The following is a 12,433-nucleotide window of genomic DNA, read 5'->3' on the forward strand; positions in this document are numbered from 1 at the left end:
AGTTCACACTGTCATCAGGAAACTCACCCAACATAGGTTTGTAAAATTACATCAGTGGTGAGATAAGGAAGTTGGAAAAAGTAGTGATTGGTAAGGTTGAGTCACGATTAGTCTCAGGTGGGAGCAATTCATCCGATTCTAACAAGCTCCCCTAGTATGCTAAAAGCCCACTGATCCTCAGACTACACTTTGCATGGCAAACTCATAGACCTCCTTGATACCAGTTTAAAAAGGAAAAAATAGAGTTGACTAACTTGGATCTAAGCCATACATGTAGTTGGCGTTAGAACCTGCCAGCCAAGGTGCATGATCTTACCAGAAAAGTAATCATTTACAGAGGGAAAAGACCAAGCCAGTCCTGAGACTCAGAACATGAGGAAGATGGAGCCTGGAGTTGAGGGGTCTGGAAACACATGTGTGTTGTGTTAGTTGCTCAGTCGTGTCTGGCTCTTTGCAACCTCAGACTGTAGCCCTCCAGGGTCCTCTATAGAAATGAAAATAGAGAAAGAATGGGCAGCAGTCATAGAAAGAGCAACAACGTTGTTCAACCTAATAAGTAACCCTTGTTTGAAAAGCAGAGAGGGTAGCCTGGATATTTGAAGCCAGTCCTGGGAACGCCAGACTCAAGACACTAGACTCAGGCACAGAAAAAGGCAAACGTCAAAGTCTTAACAACAAGCAACGGAAAGAAAGCAGCGCAGGCAAACCAACACTGTAAAGCAAATGTCCAGAAGGCAACCAGGTAGATTCCCAGAAGTAGGAAGTGAACTTACTGCTCATCTTCAGCTTCCAGAAGGAACTGAGCAAGCAAAATCAGTGTCCTAGTCCCAGAGGAAATAGCATGTCCAGCAAGGAATCCAAAAAGAGATGAGGTGTGGGAGCTGGAAAACTCAGCAAAGGCAGACAGAGTTATGTCTGCTACCCGCATCAAATCCGACGTCAAGTTACGTCATACGGAACCAATGAGAGGCCTGTATTCCTACACGTGTGAGTTAAGTGGCTCTAGCTGTGAAAATTGGCAAATAGCATGAGGGAGGAGGCACGCTGGTAGAGCCCTGAGTCTGAAAGTGAGGTCCCAGATCTGCAGTAGCAGCATTACCTGGGAACCTGTTAGGAACTGTAAATTCTCAGTCCTGCTCCAAACCTACCAGTCAGAAACTGTGGGGTAGTGTCTCCAGGTAATTCTGATACAAGCTCACTGCAGTAGTCTGTTGAAAGCATGGTGGAGAGATAAGGCCAGGTGTGGTAAAGGACGATCATTGTAAGTAGGTTTGCTAATGGTACGTTTAAAGAGCTAGTGAAGAGTAAAGTCTGTTTACAGGAAGGAAAAAACCCAGTAAAGATAATGTAGAATAATAATAAAATATGTTCAGTGATTCACAACAACAAAAACCAATGTGGATGAATGTAAATTGTAGTAAAAAAAAAAATACAGGTGAAAATGTAATAACTGGCATTAACAATCTTTGCCTTTAAAGCTTTTTATTTCCCAGACACATAAATGTGTCTACTGGTAAGAACACTGTCTCTTTCAGAAGTATTTCTCTAGCATGGTAATGGAAGCCACCTTAGGTAGGTAACTCTTTAGCCAAGCAAGTCATGTAATACAAACATGTAACAGGGTATTCAGAAAAATTGCTAAAAATCCTGATCCAAAAACATGCATCTTCAGAAAGTCACACAGTACGATGAAAGTGGAGGTTGTTGTTCAGTCAGTAAGTCGTGTCCGACTCTTTGCAACCCCATGGACTGCAGTACGCCAGGTTTCCCTGTCCTTCACTATCTCCCAGTTTGCGCAAACTCATGTCCATTGAATCAGTGATGCCATCCAACCTTGTCATCCTCTGTCGCCCCCTTCTCCTCCCACCCTCAGTCTTTTCCAGTATCAGGGCTTTTCCAAATTCCAAAAAATGGAGGTAGCAGTGTGTATGGGGTGGGTGGGTTATTGGTTTCTTTTTTCATATTCAAATTTTACCTTCTTGTCTGACCTTATCAATATAGACATCCCCCAACACCACATGTTTATCATATCCCAAACCAATATTATTTCTCCCCCTCAATAATTTTCTGCTTCTGTTTCTCTCCAAAAACTGCTCCTTTTCCTTCTTTTGATTCCTTGTTTTAGAGATGTCAGCTCCATCTATGTGTTCTCCCAGACTAGAAACATAGGTATCTTCTTGATTCTTCTAATTCTTTTGCCCATTTTTCTTTTGGATTGATTTTTTTAAAGTTGTTTTTTTTTAAATATTAAGGACATTAGCTCTTGTCTGTGTTGTATAGGTGAATGTTTCCCAGTTTATGGTTTATTTTTGTATATCAAAATTTCATGTGTGTGTGGTATAGCTGTTTTAAATTTTTATGTGTTCAAATTTATCAGTTTTAGGTTTCTATATAATCAAATTTATCAGTAATTTTTCTTTATCTATCAGACTGTTTCATTCAGTAAACATTAAGAACTTTTCAAAAGTCTATAAAAATACTTGAAATCTGAAACAAAATATTTTCGCTCCAGAAAAAAAAAAATGCAAAATATAGTTAAATGTTTAACTAGGTATCTACATATATGACATTATATCAACCTCATTAATTATTAAATTTATCGTTCACAAACTTTTTTTTTGAAGTACATTTGTATTTTGCTGTGTCCTGCCTGAATTTCAGTGGCTCTCATATTCAGTACTTTATTTATACTCCTGCCAACACTAGCTAATTTCAAGCACCCTAAAGGACTACCACAGTCTCCTTAACGGTTCTGTCTGCCACAGATATTTAGGTTCTCCAGGTCACTCCAGAATCATCATCCTAACTCAGAGCTGAGATAATGCTGCTCCTCTCCTCCTAAGGGCCAAACTTCTCAGTGTGGCTTTCAAAGCTTTGTACAGTTGGACTTAAATCCAGACTCTGTGCTTTTAACTCTCTGTATTGCTTCCCTGGGCCAGCAGACAGTTTCCTCAGCATTCCCCATCCTCTCCTCCTTCCGTTAATGTTGTTTTCTCACCCTGCAATGCCTTTCCTTCTCAGTTTACCTGGAATTTTACTCCGTCCTCAAAGTTCAGCTTACATACCACCTACTAGTGTTTTTCCTGATCCTTCAACTTCCTTCTCCTCTCCTCCACCCACCTCACCTGTCACCTCTGCCTGCCACAGTGTTTATTATAGTCATCCTTCTAAGTTCCTCAGAGCTGGAGTCTTACCTGTATCTTTTATAGAACTGGTATAGTATGTATTCAATAAAATACTCATTGAATCAAACCCCTTACCCTTCTTGCTCTCCCCTTGTTTTAAAACCTTTTATTGTTGCCATTGTGTCATATATCACACTACAGAATTGTATGTAAAATAGATAGGAAAATTTTAAAGTGTAGCTCTGAAAAATTGTACCTACCACATAGTTTAAGAAAGTGGAAAAAAAAGTGAACACTGCCAATATCTTTGAAACCCTGTGTATGCCTATCCAGTTACATGGACTTCCCTACAGGGCCCCCAGATTAACACTCAAATTTTATGTCACTGTGTTCCCTTATAGTTTCATTACCTATTTGTGTCTCTGAACAATGGTGTTTAGCTTTGCTTTTAAAATTTTAAGTGGAAGCATACTGTGTATGTTCTTCTGACTTGCTTTTTTTCCTTCAACATTAAGATCTGGAGATGAACTCATGTCATGTGAAACTGTAGTTCATTAGTTTTCCTTGTTGTATGGGGATTTCATTGTATATGTAAACAGTATTTTATTTTTACATGTTATTCTCAATGTGTATTTGAGTTGTTTACATTTGGGGTCTTTTACAGATAGGGCTACTGTACGTCCTTTCTTATAGGTATGTCCTGGAGAACACACACAAAGGTTTCTGAAGAGTATATAACTAGGAGTAGAATTGCTGGGTCCAATGGTGGGCACATGTTTAGGTTTAACGTGCAATGCCAACTGGGTGTCCAAAGTGAGGCACAGTGTACGCTCCCCACGGTCCAGAGGGGAGCGCCCCTTGCTCCAGGCCTCCTCCATGCTTGTATTGTCTCAGGTTTTGATTTTCAGCTGTCTAGTGGGTATGAAATTTTTTATTTCCATGATTACTAGTGTGGTTGCTCATCTTTTCATATGTTTATTGCCACTTACATTTGATCCTCTGTGAAATGCCGTTTCTGCCGTTAGCCTCGCTGTCTCGGGGCCGTCTGATTTAATGGAACTTCATTTACTCACTGATCTTCGATGCCAGCATTGTCATAAGTCAAGTTTCTCTACATGTGCACAAGAGGATGGCTCTCTTCTAGCCTTTTGGTCTGGGGGCAATACTGTACCATCTTCATGATAAGTTTTGATGTCTGTGGGTCCTTTTCCTTTTCACACACATTGTTTTATTGGTGCCTTTTTTTTTTTGGTTTGTTTTCTTTAGAGGGACAGTCTGATTACTATGCCACTGTTTTTGTTTTTGTTTAACTAATTTTAAAGTTCAGTTAGTTACCATCTTACTCCCTCTTCAAAGACAAAAGTTTTTTCTTCTACATTTACAGTATTTTTAGCCTTTTGACTTAGCTTACAAACATATCATTATTTTGATCAAAGTAAAAGAAATACTTCAACTAGTTTTTGTTCCTTCCTTTCATTCCCATCCTGAAGAATAGAGTCTAAAAGCCTCACAATCTTAAAAAATGTCTTTGTCTATTGGCTTCTGGGCAAACACAGAGGTAAATTTGGTTTTCTTAACACTAGCAAATCCACTTTCACAGCACTGTTTCGTTCCAAGGCCTGACCACCCCCAGTCTGTCACATTGCTCATTTTTCAGGATTTCTTATTGCTCAGCACTTGCCTTTCCTGCTGAAGTCTAGTGGTTTCTCTTTGTCTCACAGTAACCTGGTTTCCATATTTGTCGATTTCCCTATCAGCTGCTGCCTGTGAGTTTTTGGACATTGTGGAGCTGCTGCTCCAGTCCGGGGCCGACCCCACACTCCGAGACCAGGACGGCTGCCTGCCAGAGGAGGTGACAGGGTGCAAAGCAGTTACTTTGATGTTACAGCAGCACACGACAGGCAAGGCTTAATCAAAAGACTGGAAAACTACAGTCGACAACAGCACAGGGCTCCAGTGGTGAAAAAAAACTGCAAAAATGACACGTCTTTTGCCGTCCATCTTTGGTATATGTTGGCTAATAAAATCAGTTGTGAGGAACTGGAATTTTGAAGTCTCAGCAATTCATTCTACTTGCATACATTCTGGCGAGTTCCGTTTTGGTGATGAACATGTGTACTGTGCATAATACAATCCAATTCCGCTGAGCGTGCTCTGAAATTTATCACTGTTCTAGAGGCTGGGAGAGGAGGAGATGCGTCATATTTCACAATATTAAACATGGCTTCTCTTTAAAAAAAAAACATACAGAAGGGAAATAGACCCAGCAGTACTACACTGACAATTAGAGAAAGTTCCATGAAATCACAATATTGGCATGGAGCTCAGACAGTTCCTGGCATTTGGTACAGTTGGTCTGAATAAGTAGTTAAAGTATCTATTCTTTTGTTAGGCAGAATTGGAAAGCTAAAACAACCAGATTCACTGAAAACCTAAGAATCGTGGGCATTGTAGGATGGAAACACAGATTCTGAACAATTCACAGGTTAGGTCAGGATTACTTAAATTCACCTTCACAAAACAGGGAGGAACATCCCTCAAGCCCTTTTCACTGGCTGTAATGTTCCTGTTGCATATGACAGCAATCTCTGTAACTAGCTCAGGCCTCAACTATTAGGCCTGTTGGGGTCTAACATGAAATAGCCATAATGCTCCAATACTTAGGTGTGATTGAAGTTATGTCTGGAAAGCTTCTATTTTTTGTTAAAAACATAAACAACTACACCACAGATTTTATTTAAAGGACAGACAAGTGTGCCACTGTTGAAACTGGATTCCCTTTAAGCCTCAAGAACTCCATCTGGGGAGTTCCTTAACATTTCTTATTGTATAAGGAAAGTATAGATAGTTGTCAGAGGAAGAGAAATGAAGAAACAAGTTGAGATGCAGAGATGACCATTTAAAAGATCATTTTTCTAACATATCACTCCTAAGATAACAAGGAATAAACTTGCTTAGTGGTGCCCTCAGCAATGGACAAGAGTTGAGTTAGCTCAACCAGCCCCTCCAGAGTAGAAATGAGGCATATTAAATAAGGCTGCTTATTTTGTAATTTTTCTGATCTCTAATTTAATGAGATGTAAACCAAAACCATTCACCAAGATTATTCATTTTTAAAATGACTTCTTAATTATCTGTGGAAGAGATATGCACGTTAGTACATCCTGAAATGTTACTGTAATTCTAGCAGAGCATTCTCTTTGTTATCTCTTCTTTTCCCACAATCCCAGCTACATGGCAACCTCCTGTTCAGCTAACCTCATGTTCCACATTAATTGAATGTGTTTTAAGAAACATTATTCATTATTTACAGTAAAAGCGACCAAGACGTTGCATACAGCTTTTAACTGATAGTACTTTGTGCATTTTTAGGACATTAGCAAATCAAAAAGTGTTCATTCATTTCCGATTTACAGAGTAGTTATCTGAGCAAGAGGCTATCAAGAAACTCCTTTTTTCATCTCTTTTTTGTAATTCAACCTTGATATTTCTTAGACAAGTGTTTAATAAGCTCTTTTGCCACATCTAAAACTATATAGTTGTTTTTAAATAAAGAATGTAATTTGGCTTTTATTACTTTGATTTTACAGGTTTCAAATTTGCACTGAAAGCTATCACTAAAAACAGTCATCAACTTAACATTTTCAAGTACATTCTAAAATCAGTTTCCAGATGGAAACCCATGGCTGATTCATGTCAATGTATGGCAAAAACCACTACAATATTGTAATTAGCCTCCAACTAATAAAAATAACTGGGAAAATAAAATAAAATCAGTTTCCAAAATCTCTATGCTTTTGTCACCAGTATCTAAATTTTCAAAAACCTTGCTGTCATATATAACAATCTATGGATCATCTCCCTGTGCCTTATTAAGGGGAAGGTTTCACCTATAAATGTCAGAAAAAACTGGATCTTGATTTGTTTTCATTTCCCTTAAATTACTGAACAATTATTTAGTGCATCACACATCAGCTTTCACGGGTGGCTGAGGGTTTCCCTGGTGGTTCAGATGGTAAAGAGTCTGCCCGCAGTGTGAGAGACCCGAGTTCGATCCCTGGGTTGGAAAGATCCCCTGGAGAAAGAAATGGCAACCCATTCCAGTATTCTTGCCTGGAAAATCCCATGGACGGAGGAACCTTGTGGGATACAGTCCACAGGGTTGTAAAGAGTCGGACACAACTGAGCGATTAAAACACACACACACGTCAGCCAGATCATGAGTTCCATTGCCAAAGCTGCAGTGCTTACCATCAAAGAACACAAATTTACTGGACCAGAAAGCTGGTTAACTTCCTCAGATATGTGGTGAACCATTTTTTCTATAGTTCAGCAGGATAAAACTAGGACATACTTTATTTTAGTCTAAGTTTGGTTTTGTTTTGCAGATTTTTTTTTTCCTGGACAGATTAGTGATGTTCAAGCCAATTAGCATTTGAAAATATTCTAGAAAACCATTTTCTGAAGGTTCATTTCCTCTTTCTTTCTTGGCCATGCCAAGCAGCTTGTGGGATCTTAGTTCCCCTACCAGGAATGGAACCCATGTCCTCAGCAGTGAAAGCAAGGAGTCCTAACCACTCGACCACCAGGGAATTCCCTAAAAGTTCAATTCTAATCATGGTTCAACAAAAACTTCAGAGTAATTGTTCAATCTTTTTTTTTCCTCAATGTTTACTGGGATTTGGATTTCATTTACCTTATCCTTGGTTTGAGCTCTCTGATTTATTATTTTTAGGGTACATGAGTATTTTTTTTTAAGTTTTTATCTTATATTGGAGTATAGCTATTAACAATGTTGTTATAGTTTCAGATGAACAGCAAAGGGACTCAGCCATACATATGCATATATCCATTTACCCCCAAATTCCCCTCCCCTTTAGTCTGCCACATAACATTGACAGAGTTCCCTGTGCTATACAGTAGGTCCTTGTTGGTTATCTATTTTAAATATAGCAGTGTGTATATGAGTATTTTAAAAATTGTTTCCACTGTGTTCCCAAACTGGAAGCCAGCTGGCTTGGAGGCCTCATAAAGTAGTGGGTAACTAGAGACATTCGTCAGAGTTATGAATAGTTGCTTTTTGCTACTTTACCGCTATCATTTTCTAGACTATTTACAGTTTGCCATTCTACTTTCACCTCATTCTCAATTCCACATTTATTTTATTATCTTGTCCCCTAGCCACCTCTGTAGATGTGTGTCTAAACATAAAAGCATGCCCAGCCGCATTTTCATATGTCCTTAATACAGTGAAAAAGGAAATGTGTTGCTTTTTGTTCTTCTTCTTTTCTGAAGATATTGTGATCAGAACAATGTTAATAACTCGGTATTTAATATTTATTCAACACTGTCATTTACTTTGCCCTCAACCAACTCACGTAAAAGCCCCTGAATGCCATTATAGTAGTCTTGATACACACTAGGGAAGAACAAGGAATGAAGAGAGAATCATGTAAACAAACATTATAGAAGAGGCAAAAGAAAGCATGTGAATCACTGTTAACCTTCAGAACTCTAGCTCGAGTCAACTAAACCAGTCTTCTTAACTCTTGTGGAGTTCCGGCTCATTCTTCCCCTAGAACACAGTGTTGTACATGAAATCTTGAGGTCTCCTGAAGCCCATCTCTGAACTCCGTGGGGTCTGTGAATCCCATTTAGAACCCCTTCTTTTCTGTCTTCTTGTTACCATACTTCAAGAATGAGAAATCTTTTCTTGAACCAATTTTCATGGTTTTTAAGTGCTTCTACTGGATGATGTATGAGGTCTTGCTTTGTCTTTTTTTATTATTAAAAAAAATGTTCACGATTTCAACAATATACCTAGACTACAGTTATATCACCAATCACACAGTCAGAAATTTTTGAAGAAGTCTGAGCCAAAAAGTTGGACCCTAAACTTTGTTTGACATCTGATTCTGCTGCAGGGTAGAAATGAGCCCATGTGTCCAATTCTATGTGACTAGTGATGGCTTTTTATATGCATTAGATCATTTGACTTTTCAGAATGCTTTCTTGGGCATTATCTAATCTGTCATCCCTCCACAGTAACCCTGTAGAGTACAAGGGCTCTTAAGGCCACTTAAAGGAGAATGAATCTGAGATATTAACAGGTTACTTAAATTGCCCAAGATTACAGAGCAGTAACAGACCAAATCTGCTGAATCTCAGCCCTTTATTGGTCCTCAAAATTTATGTGAAGTTTTGAAGTTCCTCCTCCATTCAATCCATAAATATTTCTTGAGAGCCTTCTAAATGACAGGCATTGTTCTAGGCCACTGTCATTCCCTTTTCCCATTATTGTGGATATTTAAAATTGCTTATATGATGTTATCTCAAAATGCTGGCATTGGCAGGTGGGTTCTTTACCACTGCACCACCTGGGAAGCCCCACAGAGATCTTAGAAGCTGTCTTATTTTAGAGCTCCCCTGATGGCTTATGCAGTAAAGAATCCGCCTGTAATGTAGGAGATGCAGGTTCAATTCCTGATTGGGAAGATCCCCTGGAAGAGGAAATAGCAACCCACTGCAGTGTCCTTGCCTGGAAAACTCCATGGACAGAGGAGCCTGGCAGGCTGCAGTCCATGCGGTTGCAGAGAGTTGGACATGACTGAGCACACGCATTCAAAGATATTGCATGGACTATCTTGAAAAGTCTCATAGAAAGTCACAAGTTAGTAATAAAAAACTAAATCATTTAAACCTACTATGTTTCTAATAAAGAGACAAGAAGTCAGCCAACTGGACACATACTGTTATCTCTGATGCTTGTTAGGTAGAAGGGTAACAACCAAAGTATTGTATCTAGAATTGTTTCTATCTTTTTTAAAATGTTTCAGCATTTTCTGGATGAAAGGTTGTCATAATCCAATGAACCTTTCTATTAAATAGGTATTTCTTCGCTTTCTGCAAGGTTTAACTACTTGGCTATGGGTTATTATTCCATGTACAATATGGCATCTTTGAGGATTAATGAACAAGGTGTGTCACTGAAGCAGAGCTGAGCCTGGGTTGCAGAAGAGTTAGTGCCCAGGCTAACATATGCTTCAGGTGAACATGAAGACTTTCAAATGTTTATTTAGCATTTAACAGCTGAAACATGAAGGCTTGCATCAAACTTCAGGTCCCTAAAAGATCACCTTCATAAGTAGATGTTTATCACAAAAAGTGTGTAACCCACCAATAATGAAAATGTCAAGTTTAAATATATTACTGAGTGAATTTTAAATCCTAATCCCTAAGGCATTTGGGATCAAATGTTTTAATAGTAGTCATAATATTATAATTGATGAATTTTAAGATGCACATTTTTTCACATTTTAATGTATCCAAAATTGGATATCTTTTACAAACAATGTCATAGTTGCTTTGGCAGCATTTTTTCTTAGTAACACAAACTACTGTATCTTAAAGTCAATACATTTTAACATGTTGTAACATGTTAAACATGTTGTAACAGTAATTACACTTTACCTTGTATAGGACTCTATACACAAGCATCTTAAATAAGACTCAGAATTATAAAAGTAGAAATAATTGGTATTTTCTCTACTTTACAACTGAGGAAATTGAACTCAGAATTGTTAGGGAAATTGTCCGAGGTTATACAAGTATAAAAGTGGAAATGCCCATCTTTATGTAGGCTTTATTATATATCAAGCACTTCAGTATACACGATCCTATTTTTCCACAATCAGGGTGGTTATCCAAGCCTGTGATACCAAGTCCCAAGTTTCCGTGTACCACCTTATCAGGATAAGCTAAAGCAAAACCAAAAGTAACCACAGTCAGAGGCTGAGGATTTAATATCTTCTTCGTGGATTTTATATACACATGTTGGACTTTCTCCTTGTAGCATAAAAAGACTTCAGTGCAGTCTTTTGTAATCATGTGATTTGAAAAATTATTATGATCATTACTAAAGCTTTACCTTGAGCATCTTTAATTATTTCAGAAACTATTCACAGTTCCTTCATCAGAGGGATTTAGGTCAAAGTGCAGTGATTATTAGAATGAAGGGGAAAAAAAGCTTCCTTGTTATACTTATCATCTAACGTTTATTATGCACCAAGTATGATCAATTTTTCAAATATGCATTAATTGGCATTACACTAAAGGATTGAACAGGAAAAGCTATTTAATCTCATCTTTATTCACTTACCCTTGAAATATTCTTGTCATGCTCCTACCTAAAAAGCAGAACTTAATGGCTTAATCCTTGTATGGATCATCATAGTTATTGGGAGTTCATGGCTTTTTATTTATTACTATTTTTACTTTTATATGTAAATCATTCAAATTTTTCCATGTTTTGTTATATCACTTCTCCTTTGCACAGTTATAAAATAAATGTCATTATTGTACATTTTTACTTTCTCTTCTCTTGGAAATTCATGAATTGGAGTCATTTCTGAGGGGGCAGTATGCCTTCCTCTAGCAATAGAAAGCTTCCTAGGCCCTAAAAACCAGATTAAGATGGTCACAAGGTACAAGCTAGTTTACACTCAGAACAGATTCGTTCTCACTTTCTTCCTACATATCTTAGAAGGAATGAACATGAGTCCTGCCTGGAACACCGAAGTTCATGCATCTGCCTCAAGACGGGACTCAAAGCACTTGGTGTGGGTTTCTCTTGGAAAAGACTGAAAATGTTAAGTCACTCAGTCGTGTCCGACTCTTTGTGACTCCATGGACCATTGCCCACCAAGCTCCTCTGTCCATGGAATTCTCCAGGCAAAAATACTGGAGTGGGTTGCCATTTCCTTCTGCAGGGGATCTTCCTGAGCAAGGGATTGAACCCAGGTCTCCCACATTGCAGTCTGACTCTTTACCAACTGAGCCACCGGCGGGGGGGGCGGGGGGGGGGAAGCAGAAGAAGACCATTTGAACCTAAGTTTACTAGATGCAGTGGCTGAACCTCAGAGACTGTGAGGGCATTGAGGAATAGAGAGGTGCCTTTCCACTGCCGCCCTAGGCAGCAGCAGCAGCAAATTCATCATCCACGCTGCAGCCAGGATTTATTTTTCCTCTCACTTGTGTAGCAATCCCGGTTTCCATTTTAATATTTAGAAGGTGAGTTCGGTTGATGGACATTTTGTGTAATAAAAAGCTCTTTTAAAGTACGTGCACACGTACACACACAGGATAAAAAGCGGCACCATCGGTGGCCATGGCTTTCATGGAGTACATTTGCAGAGCCCAAAGCTTACTCCTGGATATGTTTACAGCACTTTAGCTCTGTTTGTGAGTTTGGAAACCTTCCAAAAAAAGAAGAGAAAGACATATATTATTGTTTATAATCTGCTTTATTC

General features: G+C 38.6%; 1 protein-coding gene across 1 annotated transcript in view; it reads left to right on the plus strand.

Moving 5' to 3' along the window:
• The window catches only part of ACBD6 (acyl-CoA binding domain containing 6), a 194,559-nt gene extending 189,388 nt beyond the window's left edge, over positions 1–5,171 (plus strand). Inside the window, exon 8 of the mRNA XM_043485031.1 lies at positions 4,883–5,171. Within this exon, the coding sequence (XP_043340966.1) occupies positions 4,883–5,037 (155 nt within the window). The 3' untranslated portion in view covers positions 5,038–5,171. The remainder of the gene's footprint in view (positions 1–4,882) is intronic.
• Positions 5,172–12,433: the final 7,262 nt, after the last annotated feature.

Source organism: Cervus canadensis, chromosome 13 (assembly GCF_019320065.1).
Source record: "Cervus canadensis isolate Bull #8, Minnesota chromosome 13, ASM1932006v1, whole genome shotgun sequence".
Taxonomy (NCBI): domain Eukaryota; kingdom Metazoa; phylum Chordata; class Mammalia; order Artiodactyla; family Cervidae; genus Cervus; species Cervus canadensis.